The sequence below is a fragment of the Muscardinus avellanarius genome (genome assembly GCF_963383645.1).
Source record: "Muscardinus avellanarius genome assembly, chromosome: 1".
NCBI classification, from domain to species: Eukaryota; Metazoa; Chordata; class Mammalia; order Rodentia; family Gliridae; genus Muscardinus; species Muscardinus avellanarius.
Genome location: NC_137786.1, coordinates 58,731,365 through 58,750,665, shown reverse-complemented (window position 1 = coordinate 58,750,665; position 19,301 = coordinate 58,731,365). Strand labels below are relative to the sequence as shown.

The 19,301-nt window shown below is 43.5% G+C and overlaps 1 protein-coding gene across 2 annotated transcripts in view; it reads right to left on the bottom strand.

The window, feature by feature from the left end:
• MCCC2 (methylcrotonyl-CoA carboxylase subunit 2) overlaps nucleotides 1-19,301 on the bottom strand; it is a gene marked incomplete at both ends in the record, with an annotated part of 73,513 nt that overhangs the window by 27,254 nt on the left and 26,958 nt on the right. Inside the window, 2 exons of one of the 2 annotated variants that reach the window (XM_080710177.1) lie at nucleotides 2,900-2,964; nucleotides 8,145-8,258. In XM_080710177.1, coding sequence (XP_080566303.1) covers nucleotides 2,900-2,964; nucleotides 8,145-8,258 — 179 coding nt within the window. The remainder of the gene's footprint in view (nucleotides 1-2,899; nucleotides 2,965-8,144; nucleotides 8,259-19,301) is intronic. The other variant, XM_080710178.1, reaches the window with a different exon arrangement.

Sequence of the window (19,301 nt, the reverse complement as noted above, 5' to 3'; positions counted from 1 at the left end):
AAAAAGTTACCATCTAATCATTTTCTCATGGTCTTAAAACAGGTTATTATGAATAAGAGCAAATAATACCAATAGAGTGCTTGGTATATGCTAAAAACTGCTCTATAAGTTAGTTAATATTCCAATCTTTATCTTACGCATGAGTAAATGAGGCTCAAGGAGATTCGTTTGTCTAAATCACAGTGTAATGAATGAGGCAAATAGGAGATTAATTTCAAGTTGGGCATGGTGGCACATGCTTGTAACCCCAGTACTTGGGAGGCTGAGACAGGAGGGTTGCAGGTTCGCGGCCAGCCCCGGCTCCTTAGTGAGGCTTTCCACAACTTAGTGAGACCCTGTTTCAAATAAAGAATAAAAATAGGGCTAGGGATGTAGCTTGGAGGAAGAAGGTCCCTGGGTTCCATCCCCAGGACCGTATTAAAAAAAAAAAAAGACAAATTCCAGAATTTATACCTCTAATTTAATATACTGCTGCCACAGCATCTTCATGCAGATCTTGAGAAAGCTCGATCAGGGGATCTGCAATGGCTTCGAACCTGCGCGAGCCTCCTGTTTCTGCCTCCCAAGCGCAGGGATTACAAGCGTGCGCCGCCACGCCTGGCTAGCTTTACTTTTTTTAAAGTCAAAATTTTATAAAAATTGATGCTCGTCAGATACTATCTTCCTCCTCATCCACTGGTGAAGCACTTACAATCAACAGAAGTCCACTGTCCCGCGCCTCTGTGTTGCCCTTTTCTATTTCTAGCCCCTTTCTCTCCAGACTGAAATATCCAGCCAGGCAGTGGCCTGCGGTCTCCCTGTCAGGGTCAGCGAGTGGCCAGTGCACAGTAACGCTGTATCTCCGCTCACCGCTGGGCCGGCCTGCTCACATTCAGGCAGCACCAGCCTCTGAGCTTTTCTCGGACGTGTCACCTCTGCTCCCGTCACCCCTTTCCTCTTTGGGACTTTAGTTGTACAAATTGGAAGCATGTCAGCATATTTACTTTGTAAAATTTTTTGTAGTTATTAATTCATTTACTTTTTTTTTTTTGGCGGTACTGGGGATGGAACCCAGGGGCATTCTACCTCTGAGCTACTCCCCCAGCCCTATTGTTTATTCTTTATTTTGAAACAGGGTCTCACTGCGTTGCAAAGGGCCTCACTGAGTAGCTGAGGCTGTCCACGAACAGCGATCCTCCTGTCTCAGCCTCCTGAATGCTGGGATTACAAGCGTGTGCCACCGTGCCTGGCCTTCATTTACTTTTCTAATCTGCCAAACTAAATTATAAGTTATTTAGGGCAGGGAGTAGGTCTAAAATATTTCTGTGTTATTCCTAACGCTTAATACAATCCATCAGGCAAAAATAAGTGCTCAATGTGAAAGGGATGAATGAAAAGCTGAGGCCAAGGTCCCGCACCAGCCACTCAAAGGCACGGCAGGCACTTACGAGGAAAGCAGCGGTCTGCTGTGCCATCCCCCTTTCTCACCTGGGCTCCTCCCGCAGCCACCTGCCTCCTGGACTTGTGCATGGCAGAGCAAAGGGGGCCGACTGCAATGTCAAGCCGCAGAACTCAGCAACTAGGCTATTTGCCAGTTGCAACACGGTGTTGAGCCTCTGCTCTCTATCCACATTCTCACTAGGTGAGCTCACCTCATCCCACAGTTTTAAACTCCCAAATAAAAATCTCCAGCCCTGATCTGGAATCTAGATGCATATAGCTAACTGCCTGCTCAGCAATCTCCACCTGGATGTCTCATAAGCATCACTAACTTCTCAGGTCTAAAAGGAATGCCTGGAGCCAGCGTGGGGGCACATGCCTGTAATCCCAGTACTTGGGAGGCTGGGACAGGAGGATCGCAGGTTGGAGGACAGCCTCAGCACATAGGGAGGCTTTCATTAACCTAGTGAGACCTTGTTTCAAAACAAAAATAAAAGCTAGGCTTGGGGGTACACACTGGTAATCCGAGTAATTGAGAGTCTGAGACAGGAGGATTGCAGGTTCAAAGGCAGCCTCAGCAACTTAATGAAGCTATCAGCAACTTAGCAAGACCATATTTCTAAATTAAAAAAAGAAATAGGTCTGCGGGTGTAGTCCAGTGGTAGAAGACCCCTGGGTTCTATTTCTAATACCACAAAAAATAAAAATAAAAGGAAAAGAAGGTAAGGAGGAAAAGAGGGGAAGAAAGAGGGAAAGGGGGAAAGGAGGAGGGGAAGGGGAGGGGAGGAGCAGGAGGGGAGGAGAGGGGCAAAGGGAAGGCAGGCAGACAGGCAGTCAGGCTAAGGGTGCAGCTAAGAGGCAGAATGCCCTTGGGCTCAATTCCCAATAGTGCATGCACGGTGTGTCTGTGTGTATGCACGCTAGCACGCACGCGCACACACACACACACACACACACACACACACACACACTCCCTGCCCCAGCCCCTAATCTAATGTTTCTCCAACTGTCCTCATCACCTCATTTTCCTGTATCCCTTGCAGAAAGTCCATCACCAAGTCCCTCAATTCCACCTGTAACAGCACCTGGTACATAACCAGTGCTCAAGAGGTAGTTTTTAAATACATAAGACTCAGTGAGACCCTGTTTCAAAAAATAAAAAGACGAAAAAATAGGACTGGGGGTGTAGCTCAGAGGCAAAATGCCCCCAGATTCCATCCCCGGTACCATAAAAAGAGAAAGAAAGAAAGAAAAAGAAACCTGTCTCTCTAACTGGTCCTGGCTCCAATACAAAAGCTCATGCTCTGGCTTGGAAATGCAATGCTACAGTCTGAAAATTTGATCACAGAGCAGAGGACTGGAAATGAATAAACTGGTTCAGCCCAGCAAGCTTAGCACTGAGAAAAAATAATGCAAAACTCCTTTTAAACAAATAAAAATGACAATCAAAGCTAAAAAGAAACCACCATTCCTGTTTCACCTGCAGTGAAGATCAGCACCTCCAAGATCCTCAGCGGACACCTCCTCACCAGTGGCTGCTTTAACCTTCAAGGATAAAAACCAAGAGTGAGAATGGTCCACTGGAGACACAAGCTGCTTTCCTAACAAGTGCATCTCCTAACCCGACCTCCACACCTACCCTCATTCTCCCACAGAACTAAAGAACACTGTGTGTTCTCAATCCATCCCCTAGCAAACCAAGAGAATGTCATCTCTAGTTTGCAGATGAAAAGTCTGAACCCAGCCTCACCAACAGCATGCCCACAGCCCCAGTGCCGGTGGTGGAGCCCGACGTGAGCTCAGGCATCCAACCTGAAAGCTCAATTCCTCCCCTACACCTTGCCTTTTCGACACACGTGGTACAGCCCTTGAGTCTGTCACACTCCTCCCACCCCTAGGACCCCTCACCTCTCCTCTCGCCTACCTTGGGAGTTCTCCCTCAGTCTACAAGACCCACCTCCAATCACCTAATCATGCAGCTGCCCCTGACCCACCCACCCACCATGACACCACACGGTATTAACAGAGTGATGCTCGCACATCAAAGGTTGCCAGACTCTGTCATCTATCTACTCTGTAATGTGAATTCCTTAGGGGCAAGAACTGTGACTTATTCCTCTTCAAATACTTGATAACTATGCTGAAAAATTCCCGTTACCATCACCAATTCTGTGTTACACCTTTAAAGTAAAAGAAAAAAAAATCTCCAAGATTACCTAAATCTAAGCCTCAGCAGATGTGACCAAAGAGAAAGAAACAGAAAACTCAAGTAATAAATCAAGAATGACTCAATTAAGCCTGAGAAACTGCAACAAGAAAAAGAAAGAAAAATAATTTAATGCTAAATGTCAACCTGACCCTTAGGAATAGTTTACTGATTCCTACTTCTTTGGGCTGATTAATTTGTTTCTTCTTCACACAGAAAAGTCTTTTTAGTTGAATAATGAGCATTAATCTAAAATGCAGCATAGAAATGACTTATTATCCTCTACATCAAAAGTTCTAAATAAAATATCTCTCCACTAAGGGAAGTGATTAAAAATTTCACCTCCAATTATTCCACCCCCAGAAATCATTTATTGCTTCTTTTCTTTCCAAAAATTTCAGTGTAGAACAGCATTCAGTCTTGACAATAATTAATTATAAGACGTGTCTGGATATTTAAAGTTGTAAAAAGAAATAAACAACAGATATATTTATTTTTAGGAAGCTGACTAATATATCAACCTAAGAAAATGAGGATTTGTCATCAGTTAATAATTATTGAACACCCACGACATGTTTGATACTGTGATAGGTGCACAGATGATAAAAGTTAAAAAAAAATTTAAAACAGCTCCTTCTACTAAGTAACAAATTCAGAAGAAGATGGTGGAAGAACGAAAAACTCCTTCAAAAATGTCTTACTATTCAATTGTTTTCAACCCCTCAAAGCTACTCAGTGCCACTCTATGTGTGAAACTGCTAAGCCTTTCCCAAACTTGCTGTAAATAAGTGTCAGAACTAAGTGGATGTCAGAATTAAGTGGATGGGCTGCTGCTTTTTTTTTCTTCTCACCCCTAACCAGAGGCTTCCAAAGGGCCTGCTGCTAGAGGTCTAGCTTTAGAGAACTTTGGGCCTCTCTGGCTATTGAGTTACTTCTTTCTGATGCACAAATCTGAATCCATGGAACAGACACTTTATTTCAGTGTGATAATACTGTCTATATTCCCAATAGATGTTTTCCGATTTTCTTTTCTTCTTTTTTTTCCTCCTTGGTACTGAGGATCATACCCAGGACATTCTATTAGCTCCAAGCTACACTCCCGGACCTATTTTATTTTTTAATTGGAAACAGGGTCTCTCTAAATTGCTGTGGCTGGCTTCAAACCTGTGATCCTCCTCTTTCAGCCTCCCCCTCCCAAGTACTAAGATTACAGGTGTGCGCCATCAAACCCAGCTCTCTTGACTCATTTTCAAATGAAAAATAAGAACTACTCATGAAAGTGTGTACACTTTACTATATAAAAGTCAATTTTAAGTGCACTTTCCTCTCTAACCACTGACAGCTATCACATAGAATATGAGAAATGTTAAAGAATAAAACACTGCAGGCTTTTTTGTTGTTGTTGTTTTTAGTGGTACTGGGGTTCCTGGAAGCCCTTCTACCTCCAGGCTACACTCCCAGACCTATTTTATATTTTTGAAACAGGGTCTCTTACGCCAGCGTGGCTGGCTTCGAACCTGCGCGATCCTCCTGTCTCCGCCTCCCAAGCGCGGGGATTACAAGCGTGCGCCACCACGCCCGGCTAACACTGCAGGCTTTTTTAATAAAGCCTTGAGGCTTTTATCATATTTAATACAGCAGGTCTTCAGTGTTACCTTATCTTTAATAAGTTATTAAAAATTAATACATTCACTTGGGAAATAAACCTATTTTACATCAAAGCATGAACTCTTTTTAACATGCTCTTTTATTAAGTATGTCAAAACCACATACAGTCCTTTGACAGACTTTTGAAGTAACAGACTTACTTTTTTTTTTTTTTTTTGGTGGTACTGGGGTTCCTGGAAGCCCTTCTACCTCCGGGCTACACTCCCAGACCTATTTTTACATTTTTATTTGGAAACAGGGTCTCCTAAGCCTGCGCGTGCGGCTGGCTTCGAACCTGCGCGATCCTCCTGTCTCCACCTTCCAAGCGCGGGGATTACAAGCGTGCACCACCACGTCCAGCTCAACAGACTTACTTTTTGAAATATACTTCAAATACCATAAAATTCACTTTATTTATTTATTTATTTATTTATTTATTTATTTATTTAGTGGTCCTAGAGGGTGGAAGCCAGGGGCATTTGACCTCCAAGCTACACCCCCTGCCCTATTTTTTATTCTTTATTTTGAAACTGGGTCTCACTAAGTTGCAATGGGCATTACTAAGTAGCTGAGGCTGTCCGCGAACCGCAATCCTCCAGTCTCAGCCTCCCAAATGCTGGGATTACAAGCGTGCGCCACCACACCCGGCCTCCCTCAGCCCTATTTTATAATTTATTTGGAAACAGAGTCTCACTAAGTTGCTGAGAGCCTCACTAAGTAGCAGAGGCTGGCTTCAAACCTGCACAATCCTCCTGTCTCAGCCTCCCAAGTGCTGGGATTACAAGCGTGCGCCACCACACCCGGCAAAATTCACCATTTTGAAGCATACAATCCAGTGGCTTCTTGTACATTCTACGCAACCATCACCACTATCAAATTCCAGAACATTTCATCGCTTTCAGAAGAAGCCCCGTATTCATCAGCAGTCACTCCCCACCCAGCCCTCCTCCCAGTCCCTGGCAACCACTAATCTACCTTCTGTCTCTATGAGTCTGACTACCTCAAATATCTCACAGAAGTGCTGTCACATAATATTTGTCCCTTTGTATCTGGCATAATGCTTTTCCCCCACAAGCATGTCAGAACGTCATTCTTTCTTAAACCTGAATAACATTCCATGGTTTTGTATACTACCGTTTTATAACTTCCTTGATCACTTCCTTCTTTTTACCTATTTTCTTGAGTTTTCTTAAATAATGGGATATCTTGTGGTGAAAGGCCCCATTTAGAAGAAAAATCACAAGCCCTAACAGCCAGCTAATAGTTAAAAAGAAAAAGTGTATATTACTGCAGCTTGCAGCTTAAGAAGCATAGCTTAAGAATGAGAAATATGTAATAAGCCCGCCCTGTTCCAGGAACGTACCTAGCATCTTATCTATACTGACCGGGTCAGCGCGCGTTCTGTGCCGGGAACCTGCTCACTACACCTAGTGTTTTATCTAACAAAATGTACTTTTTCAAATGATTTAGTAATATTTTGTAAACACATGTAACTCGGCCCAAACCCCCCTAACTGATGGTCTTTTCCCTATAAATATCCACACTTTCAGGTGCTCGGGGTCGAACTCCTTTACGAGTCGGCCCCAGTGCACTGGCTCCTTAATAAACTCTTGCCTTTTGCTTTTGCATCAAGGGTTAAAATTTCTCGTGTGTTCTTGCTGTCGTCGCTTATCCCGAGGCTGATTGAGGGTCTCCCCTCTGCAGGGGTCTTACAGTGGTAAGGTGCAGTCATCACCTGTGTCTTTAATTCCTTTGAAGTCTGGGATTGTGATGTCCAGTTTCTCTGGCAGGGAGTGAGGAGGGAGGAGTGAGATGGGCGCGGGGGGGGAGCACAGCAGGCAATGTGTGCCTGTCTGAATGTATCACTTCGAATCTCACTATGATGTGTAATTCCAATGCACCAAAAAAGATTTTTTTAAAAAAAGGAAAATGGGTGGTGGCTGAGGTGGTGGAGGTGGCAAAAATAGGGAGTCAGTGTTTGATGCGTTTCAATTAGGGAAGATGAAAAAGCTCTGGAGATGGGTAGTGGTGATGGTTGCCCAATAATATATTCACTATACTAGCCAGGCATGGTGGCACACACCTGTAACCCCAGTACTTGGGAGGCTGAGAAAGGAAACCTGCAAGTTTACAGCTAGCCTCGGCAACTTAGCGCGACTTAGCAACCTAGCGAGAGCCTGTTCAAGAGAAAAGCTAAAATAGGGCTGATGGTATGGCTCAGAGGGAGAGCACCCCTGGGTTCTATCCTCAGTACCACTTATGCTATAGAGTTGTATACTTAAAATCATTAAAACGATAAATTTTATATTATATATACTTACCATAATATTTTTTTTTTGGTGGTACTGGGGTTCCTGGAAGCCCTTCTACCTCCGGGCTACACTCCCAGACCTATTTTATATTTTTGAAACAGGGTCTCTTACGCCAGCGCGGCTGGCTTCGAACCTGCGCGATCCTCCTGTCTCTGCCTCTCAAGCGCGGGGATTACAAGCGTGTGCCACCATGCCCGGCTCTTTACCATAATATTTTTAAAACCATCAAAAACAGTCAAGATGACATATTTTAGGTTATGTACATTTAATCCAAACCAATCAGTCAAGATTATATTCTTAGGCCGGGTGTGGTGGCGCACACTTGTAATCCCAGCATTAGAGAGGCAGACACCTGAGGACTGCAGTTCGTGGACAGCCTCAGCTACTTATCGAGGCCATGCGCAACTTAGTGAAACCATTTCAACAATAAAAAGACTAAAACATAGGGCTAAAAGTGTATCTCAGAGGTACAATGCCCCTGGGTTCTGTCCCCAGTAACACACACACACACACACACACACACACACACACACACCCCTACACACAGATTATATACTTACCAGCGGGGGTCCTGCCAAGAAAATGGTACCCTGCTTGCGAACGATGATGTTCTCATCAGCCATTGCAGGCACGTAAGCGCCTCCTGCAGTGCAGGAGCCCATGACCACAGCGATCTAGAGTGGAGGAGCAAAGGACCCATGAGATGCGACTTGAGTGCTGAATCATACAGTGGGTGCATAGTCTCACAAGCGTCACAGTGACCAGGGGACACTACCAGCTGATGCCCAGGCTTTGTTTTAAAAATGGAGTCCTTGGAATATTTGGAAGAGTGTCCAGACATTTTGTACCAAAACACTTTGAAAGGTTTACGTCACACTTCTCAAAATAGATAGGCAATGTCCTCGTCAGAAAGAAGACTGGCTGCAAAGAAGCTCACAAGACACCTAACTTAGCCACACTGCATCCAAAAGTTAGCTTTTAAACTTAATAATGACAGTAAGTCCTCTAAATAGTCACCACTCACCTGAACACTGAAATAATTCTTCAAATAAATGTTATTAATATTTTGTGTTCCTCCCAAATATATTTTCTAAATATAAAATGAATGTTAACATAACAGTTAAAATTTTTGTTCAAAAGCCAAACATGCTGGTGTGGGCCTATAATCCCAGCTATGAGGGAGGCTGAGATGGGTAGATCACCCTTCCAGGAGTTTGGGGCCAGTCTAGGTGTCATAGCAAGACTCTGTGTCAAAAAATAAACATGCCAGGCAGTGGCCCATGCCTGTAACCCCAGACACTTGGGAGGCTGAGATAGTAAGATCACAAGTTTGAGGCCGGCCTGGACAACTTATCAAGATCTGGCTCAAAATAAAAGCACACTTAAGGCCGGGTGTGGTGGCGCACGCTTGTAATCCCCGCGCTTGGGAGGCTGAGACAGGAGGATCGCACAGGTTCAAAGCCAGCCTCAGCTACTGAGTAGGGCTCTCAGCAACATAGTGAAACCCTGTTTCCAAATAAAGTAAATCTTAAAAAAAATAAAATAAAATAAATAAATAAATAAATAAAAGCACACTTATATTCTATCCCCAGTACTTGGAGGGAAAAAAAATTGCTCACAAGAAAGTCATTGTTCTATGTTGAAGCTAGAAGGTATGTTCAATGTTGAAGCTGGGAGATGTACCAAAGGATTTCACAATACTATTTTCTCTAGTCTTATGGGTTTATAATATTCCATTTAAAACAAAGTAAAGAAAGCGAGTGTGGTGGCACCTGCTTGTAATCCTAATACTCGGGAGGCTGAGACAGGAGAATCACAGGTCCGAGGACAGCTTGAGCAACTTAGCGATGCCCTCTGCAAACTTAGTGAGACCCTGTTTCAAAATAAAAGAATAAAATGCCGGGCGTGGTGGCGCACGCTTGTAATCCCCGCACTTGGGAGGCGGAGACGGAGGATCGCACAGGTTCAAAGCCTAAATTAATTAAATTTAAAAAATAAAATGGGTTGGTGGGGTCAATCCCCAATACCACACACACAAAAAATGGTGGCTACAAGATTTACTTGTTCACATATCACAGAGGTGTTTATCACTTACTGTTTTGCTTATCAGTCACTCAGACGTTTGTTTTTTGTTTTGTTTTGTTTTGTTTTTTGGTGGTATTGGGGTTCCTGGAAGCCCTTCTACCTCCGGGCTACACTCCCAGACCTATTTTATATTTTTGAAACATGGTCTCTTACGCCAGCATGGCTGGCTTCGAACCTGCGCGATCCTCCTGTCTCCACCTCCCAAGCGCGGGGGTTGCAAGCGTGCGCCACCACGCCCGGCATCAGACGTTTGTTTTAAATATCTCTATTAGTACAAAAACTCCTGCTCATGCGCACAAGCAAACATCCAAGCAAAAAGATGCAAATAACCAACTTGTCCATCAATACCTTTTAAGTGGATACATGTGGACAAATACATTTTTAAGTGAATAAGAAAGTTCTTCAAATTCTGAGGCAAAAATAAAATGAAATGTCAACACAATGTCTCTGGGTGCCTGGCACATGAATATTTTGTTCTATCTTCCTCTGTACTTTCTGAATGTCTAAAATATGGGCTTTTTTTTAATATGTAGGGGGCAAAGGCCATGATTTCACCTCACCACCCTGTTCTCTGAACTAAGACATCGGGTTCAGCTCAGACTATTTCAGTACCTGCCACCCCATGCGCCCAAAATAACCCAGGCACTTAGAAAAGAATCATAACGATGTAAAAATCCAAAAGGGTGCAGCATTTAACAATAAGACCTAAAATGAAGAACTAAACAGGCATAGTGGAGTGCCAGGAAAACAACTAGAGAACAAAAGGAGAGGAAAGAATAGCAACTGTCAGCAAGTATTCAAAGACCAGGACGGGGGCGGGAGGTGAGGACAGAGCAGGCAGGAGGGAGCTTTTGTCAAAATGCCGTCACACCATCTGCTGTGGAATCAGTGTTCCTGCTCCCCAAATTCAAGTGTTGAGGCCTAATCCCCAATGCAATGCTACCTGGAGCCTTTGGAGATAAGTAGGTTTAGAGGAGGTCATCAGGGAAGAGCCCCATGATAGGACTAATGCCACTGTAAGAAGAGGAGACAGAAATCTGGCTGTGTCCCCCCAGCAAGGACACAGCCAGGAAGAGGCCCTTGCTGAGACTCCAGCCTCCTCTGAAGACTCCAGCCTCCAGAGTCATGAGAAATACAAGCCACCTGGCCTGCGACTGTGTGGTGTAGCAGCCCACACTGACAAAGACACTGTCGTGTTGAGGGGCTTTACTACTACCAGCTTAGCTGAAAAGTCTCATAAGTCAAGAGCTGACAACTTATAAGCACATCTCCTTCAGGAGCATCTCCCATAATGCTAAGGCACCTCAGGGAGCATTTTCTCCACACTTCCCCTACAACAAAGAAATCAACAACCTATTTCTCTGACACCAGCAACCACTTGCTTAGAGAAAGACAGGAGACTGTGGTAGGCAGACCTCTAAAATGCGCCCCCCATGATCCTAAGTCTTGGTATTCACGTCCTGTGCAGTCTCTCCTCTGGAGTGAGTGGTGGGTCCAGCGATCTGCTTTTTCCAATGGAATATGGCAGGCAGTGGGATGTCACTTCTGGGACTAGATTATTCCCACTGTCTTCTACCTTTGCTGGCTCTCTTGTTTTCTCACTTTCTTGCTTTGATCATCCCAGGTAACATGTGAGTTTCCCTCTGGAGAGGCCCTTTGGCAAAGGGCCGCCTCTGGACAACAGCTTTTAAGGAATGAGAGAGAACTGAATTCAACCAACCGACCAGGACCGAGCAAGAAAGCAGATTCCTCCTAGTCATGCCCTGAGATGCTGCAGCCACGTGAGGCCCAGAGGTGAGCCTGGAAACCAACCCACAGAAACTATAAGATAACAACTGTGGCCAGACGTGGTGGCACATGCTTGTAATCCCTGCACTTGGGAGGCAGAGACAAGAGGATCGCGCAGGTTTGAAGCCAGTAGCGCTGGCCATAGAGACCCTGTTTCCAAATAAAACAGTATAAAAATAGGTCTGGGAGTGTAACCTGGAGGTAGAAGGGTTTCCAGGAACCCCAGTACCACCAAAAAAAAAAAAAAAAAGATAACAAGTGTGTGCTGTTCTACATTTCTAAATTGGAAAATAATCTGTTCTTCAGGGATAGATAACTAATACAGAGATCAAAAGCCATCGAACTTGGGCTGGCATATACCTCAGTGGTGAAATGTTTGCCTAGCATGAGTAAAAATAAAAAATAAAAAAATCTATTCCTGAGTACAAAGTAACTCTAGCTCTTTTTCTTGATAGGAAAAAAAAATCTATCTTAAGCAGCTATAATTTAAGCACATCTGACTTTGGAAGTACAATCATGTGTCACTAACAATAGGGATACATTCTGAGAAATACATTGCTAGTAAATTTGGTCTCTGCATGAACATCATAGAATGTTCGTACACAAACTAAAATGGCTACAATGCCACAAGGGAATATACTCTTGGGACCACGTTGGTATGTGCAGTTCATCACTGGACAAAATGTCATCATGCCGTGAATGACTAAAATTTTTCATTGTTGCTCTTTAAAGAACCTAGTAACTATTCATCTTTTCCAGAGAAGAGAGATAGATCAAAGTAGAACTCACCATCCCACAGTGATGAAAAACCAAGGACAAGACGTGAGTAAATCTTGAAAGCATTAAGTGAAAAAATCCAGCCACAAAAGAACAATTTACTCTATGATCCCATATTTACAAAATGTTCTGAACAGGCAGATCACAGAGACAAAGAAGATTAGTGGTTGCCTAGAGGGACTGAGTAGAAATGGAAAGTGACTGCTAATGGGGAGATGAAAATATTCTAAACTTAATCCAACTCTGTAATATTCTAATAACAACTGAATTTTAACATGTTAAATGGATTGATCCTCTGATATCAAAGCTTTCATAATTTAAAAAAAGCAAGAGCTAGAGTAACTAAGTACACAGAAATCAAAACTCTCAAATAATTTTACCAATAAGAAATAAAGGCAAACCTGGTGTGGTGGCACACACTTTTAATCCCAGTACTTGGGAGACTGAAATAGGAGGATCACAGGTTCTTGACCAGCCTCAGATACTTAGTGAGGCCCTCCACAACTTAGTGAGACCCTGTTTCAAAATAAAGTATAAAAAATAGGGCAGAGATGTAGTTTGGAGGTAGAATGCCCCAGGTTCTATCTCAGTACCACACATACAAAAAAAAAAAGAATTAAAAAAAGGGGGGTGTAGCTGGGAAGCAGCTTCCTTTCCACAAAGGAAAGAAGGAAGGCAATTCTAGTCATGAGTATTTAATAAGCAAAAAATGTTGTTATTCAAGCAAATGCTGATAACAAAAATAAAAATTAAATAAGAGAACACAAATTAAACGAGAGGTCACAACAGTGACCATTCACTATCATACGGTCTCGTCATTTAATTCTGAGTCACTCACCACAAAAGAGGATAGAATGGAGATGTACAAGAGGAGTTCTGCCACTGGGTCTGTTTCTTTGTGCACTGACAACTTCTAAGGACCCCAAACATTCACTTGTGGTACAACAAAGATTTTACATGAGGCCATACTGTACAAAGCTCCCTGGACAAAGGATCTGGAGCCCCAGAAAGAAAAGCCCGCTGCATTCTCCACTAAGAAGAATTACAAAGATGTAATCTGAGTGACCATAAGCTTTCTGATCACACTCAGAGGTAGAGGCTTGGCTGGTGTCAGAGGTGTAACACAGGTATTACAGCAGGAGAAACAACACGTCACACACAGGGAGGGGCCCTCATGTGCATCAGGGCAGAAGTGAACACCCGAGACCCGCGGAGAAGCTCCCATCCACCCAGTCACCAGCGCAGGGGACCTGCTCCGTGAAGAGACAAGTTACCAGATCCCTCTTACAGGGTGAAGAGGCCCATGGTGACTCTAAGACTTGAATTGTGAGCGAGAAAGCAGAAGGCGGCTAAGAGTGACATGTAACTGACAGGATCAATCCTTATCGCTACCATGAGCAAAATTTCTACTTAAAAGAAAATGAGATGCTACAAAACAAACGCAATTATCTGGGAAAAATTTAAACAAAATTTCATTGCCCTCCAGGTCTTGGCTAAGCAAATAAGAGACTGGTTCTCATCTGCACGAAAAACAAGTTAAATATCGCAGATTAGCAGGATGCCCTGCGGACAGGGTCATGACAGAGAGTCAAGAGGTTTTATACCTGATTCTGAAAAGCTGTGTGAACTCTGGACCTCCATTCTCCCACTGCAAAACTGTAGATGACGATCTAGCACAAGGAATACTAAGAGAGATGTAACAGAGAGGGGGAAAGCTCCAACCGCTTGACCAAAAAGCCATTGAAAAAAAAGTGTGGAAAGCAGATACTTCCTGTATCGCATTCTTTTTCTACCTCCATCTAAAAAGCCACCATTACAAATAAAAGCCACAAAGCCAGGCATGGTGGCGCACTCTTATAATCCCCGCGCTTGGGAGGCAGAGACAGGAGGATCACATAGGTTCAAAGTCAGCCTCACTGGCTTAAGAGACCCTGTTTCCAAATAAAAAAATATAAAATATAGGTCTGGGAGTGTAGCCCGGAGGTAGAAAGGTTTTCAGGAACCACAGTACCACCAAAAATAAAAAATAAAAATAAATTAAAAATAAATAAAAGCCACAAAATACACATTTTAATTCAATAGCTGTCCAGACTTTAAGAACACTACCAACAACACTGACTCATTAACACTGGTCTGTAGTGCTCACGCTTCTCTATGCCAACTGGATAGGCTGGAAATGTACACAGAGCGCCAAAGGTCCATCTGACCCAGAACGTTTTTATCAGTTTTTTATCAAATTTATTAGACAATGATACATTTTTCAATGTAACCAATACACTGATTTTGCCTCTAACAAGTTAAAATACATTTTTAAGAAAAATTTTTATAGTTCTAGGGAGTGAACCTGGGGCCTTGCACTTGCTAGGCAAATGCTCTACGGAGCCAGAGTTCAAGCCCTTTTTTAATATTACTTTGAAACAGGGTCTCACCAAGTTGCAGAGGCTAGCCTTGCAATCCTCCTGCCTTAGCCTCCCAAGTGTCTGGGACTATAGGTATCCATCTCCATACCTGGCTTATAATGCCTTTTTTTTTTTTTTTTTTGGTACTCAGGGTAGAACCCAGGACATTCTACCTCTGAGCTACACCCTCAGCCCTATTTTTTAGGGTCTCACTGGGTTGCAAAGGGTCTCACTAAGTAGCTGAGGCTGTTCACAAATCGCGATCCTCCTGTTTCAGCCTCCCAAATGCTGGGAATACAAGTGTGCGCCACTACACCAGCTTGCATTTTTTTTTTCTTTTTTGGTGGTACTGGGGTTTCTGGAAACCCTCCTACCTCCAGGCTACACTCCCAGACCCACTTTTATATTTTTTTATTTGGAAACAGAGTCTCTTAAGCCAGTGAGGCTGGCTTCAAACCTGCGCCATCCTCCTGTCTCCGACTCCCAAGCGCGGGGATTACAAGCGTGTGCCACCACACCCGGCCCAGCTTGCATTTTTAAAATAGTGAGATCAGAGGGAAGGTAAGAGGGAAGGAAAAACCCCTGAGAATTTTAAGTACAAAATAATAAGTATAAGTACAAGAATAATTTAAGTCCAAAAACAATAGAAAATAGGCAGAATTACAAAGTAAACAAAAAAACAGCTGGATGCAGTGGTACACACCTGTAATCCTAGCCACTCAGGAGGCTGGGGCAGCAGGATATAGTTGCCTCGGCAACTTAGTGAAATCCTGCCTCAAAATAAAAATTTTAAAAAGAACCCAGGGGAGTGGCGGAGGGGATGAAGGGAGGGGGAGGGGGAGGGAGAATTCATGAAAGAAAACACCTCCACTGCTGTTGTGTACATATGTGAAATTACCACTGCCAATATCAATGTCATGTGGGGAACAGGAAGGAGCGGGGAGGGAGTCAGTGGGAGAGGGGGAGAAGCCCAGCAAGTGCCGTGTGCATGTGTGTGCCCACCACTCTGAACTACGTTATGATGTGAGACTGCAATGCACCGATAAAAGTATGTATTTTAAAAAGGGGCTGAGGGCCCCTGGGTTCTGGCCCCAGTACCTCAAAAATAAACAAAGTGAAAACCCTGATAAGCTGCAATTAAACTCCACTAGATAAACAAGGCCTATTTCAGAAGAGAGGAACTGTTGGCAAAAGCATAAGCACCTTGCTGCCGATGCAGTCGGGCTGACAGTAGAGCAGGGAAAAGAACTGCTACACCGGAGCCAAGATCGAGCTACGGCAGGCTGGACTAACACCAAGTTATAAAAGCTATTAGTAGGCCGGGCGTGGTGGCGCACGCTTGTAATCCCCGCGCTTGGGAGGCAGAGACAGGAGGATCGCGCAGGTTCGAAGCTAGCCCCGCGCGCTGGCTTAGGAGACCCTGTTTCCAAATAAAAATGCAAAAATAGGTCTGGGAGTGTAGCCCGGAGGTAGAAGGGCTTCCAGGAACCCCAGTACCACCAAAAAAAAAAAAAAAAAAAAAAAAAAAAAAAAGCTAATAGTAACGTGAGACCGCAGGCAAACAAACACGAAGACCCCGCTTCTGAAGGCGACCACACGAAGACCCCGCTTCTGAAGGCGACCACACATCTGATGCTTAGAAATCCAGCAACATGGAAACCGCGACTGGAAAACAAATGCGGCTCCTCCAGAAGATGAGGAGGGCGTCAGGCGGTGGCGTGAAGCAGGCGCGGAGGAGAGACCTGCGGACCTGAGACTCAGAGAGGCCAGCACCAGCACGCCTACGGCAGAGCGGGCTCCTGAGACCTCGGTGCAGGAAGGAGCGAGCGAGGAGACAGTAGGAGAGCCTATGGTAACGTTTCTCCTTGAGAGCAAAAATTAATTGTTGAACCCAGAAGATCTGTAGAAACCTGCTCACATTTTTATAGCTGGGAAGATACAGGAAACAACAAATAGGACTGCAAAAGACATTCCCTTAGAAATAAGTAGATAGAGCCGGGCGTGGTGGCGCACGCTTGTAATCCCAGCATTCGGGAGGCTGAGACTGGAGGATTGCGGTTCACGGACAGCCTCAGCTACTTAGTGAGGCCCTCCACAACTTAGTGAGACCCTGTTTCAAATAAAGAATAATAATTTTTTTAAAAAAAGGGCAGGGGTGTAGCTTGGAGGTCAATGCCCCTGGGTTCCATCCTCCTGACCCGCAAAAAATAAGAAAGAAGTAGATAGATGGATTTACACGAGACAGGGTTAATAAGAGTAAATAAAAACCAACCTTGGGGAGGATAGTAAAATGAAACCTGAGTAAGGAAGCTGATGGTCACTGCTGAAATGCATATATAGCATAATTAAGAGTTATGTCTTAGTCTGTTTTAGGTTGCTACAACATAAAAGTTGAGGCTGGGTATGTTATACAGAAAAGTGGTTTATTTGGCTCCAGTTTTGAAGGTTGGAAGTCCAAGATTAGGCCTTCCCATCTGTTTGGGCTCCAGTGAGCATCTTCTAACCACATTATGGCATGGCACATGACAGCACAGCAGAGGCGCAGAGGAGAGGGAGCGATGCTCAAGGTGAGACAGTAAGCAAGAGACAGTCCAGGCTCACGCTCTTGTCACAACCGGCTCTCACGGAATAACCCGCTCCAAAAGACCAGGGCAGTGCTACCGTGACCTCATCACCTCGCAAAGGCCCACCACCTCAGCACTGTTAACTGGGGACCAAGGTCCAAGCACATAAATCTTTGTGGAACAAACCACATCAAAACCATATTATTTTTTTAAGTACTGATTTAAGCCGGGCGTGGTGGCGCACGCTTGTAATCCCAGCATTTGGGAGGCTGAGACCAGAGGATTGCGGTTCGTAGACAGCCTCAGCTACTTAGTGAGGCCCTCTGCAACTTAGTGAGACCCTGTTTCAAAATAAAGAATAAGCCAGGCGTGGTGGCACATGCTTGTAATCCCCACGCTTGGGAGGCAGAGACAGGAGGATTGCGCAGGTTCAAAGCCAGCCGCGCAGCATGCGCGCTGGCTTAAGAGACCCTGTTTACAAATAAAAATGTAAAAATAGGTCTGAGAGTGTAGCCCGGAGGTAGAAAGGCTTCCAGAAACCCCAGTACCACCAATAAGAAAGAAAGAAAGAAAGAAAGAAAGAAAGAAAGAAAGAAAGAAAGAAAGAAAGAAAGAATAAAAAATAGGAATAGGCCAGGGAGTGTAGCTCAGAGGTCCATTGTCCCTGGGTTCCATCCCCAGACCCGCAAAAATAAAAAGAACAGATAAAAATTTAAAAAATTAAAAATTAAAAAAATAGGGCTGGGGGTGAAATGCCCCTGGGTTCCATTACCAGTACCAAAAAACAGTATTGATTTATAAAATAAAGTATTAAATTTTTTATCAGTATATAAGCCAAAGTTAAATAAATAGAAAAACAAACATTAAAATATAAGAAACAGAACCACTAGATATGGTGGATACCACTTGAATGGCTGTAAAAAGATTCATCATTTTTGTGTGTGTGTGGTATTAGGGATGGAACCCAGGGGCATTCTACCTACAAGTTACACCCCTAGCCCTATTTTTTATTCTTTATTTTGAAATAGAGTCTCACTGAGTTGCAAAGGGCCTCACTAAGTAGCTGAGGCTGGCCACGAACCATGATCCTCCTGTCTCAGTCTCCTGAATGCTGAGATTACAAGCATGCACCACCATACCTGACTCATCTTTTAATAAATATGAAGCAAGCACCATCTCAGGGAAATGTGTGAGGCTATAAAAATTAATCTGATATTATCCTTTGTGTGTGTATGCATTGGGGATGGAACCCAGGGTTCTACCTCTGAGCTATCACCCATCCTCTTTGTATTTTTTTTTAAAAACTGGGTCTAAGTTGCTAAGGGTCTTGCTAAATTGCTAAAGTTGGCCTCAACCTGCAATCCTCCTGACTCAGCCTTTCAAGTATTAGAATTACAGGTGTATGCCACCATGCCCAGCACTTTACCATTTATTTTTTAATCAACATAATTTTTGAGATTTATTTATGTTGATAGATGCAATTTTAGGCCATTGATCTTAACAGTTAGAAACTATTAGTACTCTCCTAAGTCAATTAATTTTGTGTAGGGGTGAGGAAGTACTGGATATTGAATCCATGGGTACCCTACCACTGAGTTATACCCCCAGCCCTTTTTATTTTAAAACAGGGTCTAAGTTGCCCAGGCTGAGTTCAAGCTTGTTATCCTCCTATCTCGGCCTCCCAGATAACTAGGATTACAGGTGTGTGTCACCACACATGACTCATTTACATTATTCTTCAATTTTCACTCTAATAAACAATGCTATCATGAACTTATCTTGCATAAGTTACCTATAACTTATACATATCCCAAAGCTTCCCTACACTAGTTTTTCTAAGATAGTCCTAAAAAGAAATTGCTGGGCCCTCTTTCTTTTTAAAAGTCTGTTTTCCTTAGGTTAAATAACCTTTTTGCAATATCGGCCTCCCAGATAACTAGGATTACAGGTGTGTGTCACCACACATGACTCATTTACATTATTCTTCAATTTTCACTCTAATAAACAATGCTATCATGAACTTATCTTGCATAAGTTACCTATAACTTATACATATCCCAAAGCTTCCTTACACTAGTTTTTCTAAGATAGTCCTAAAAAGAAA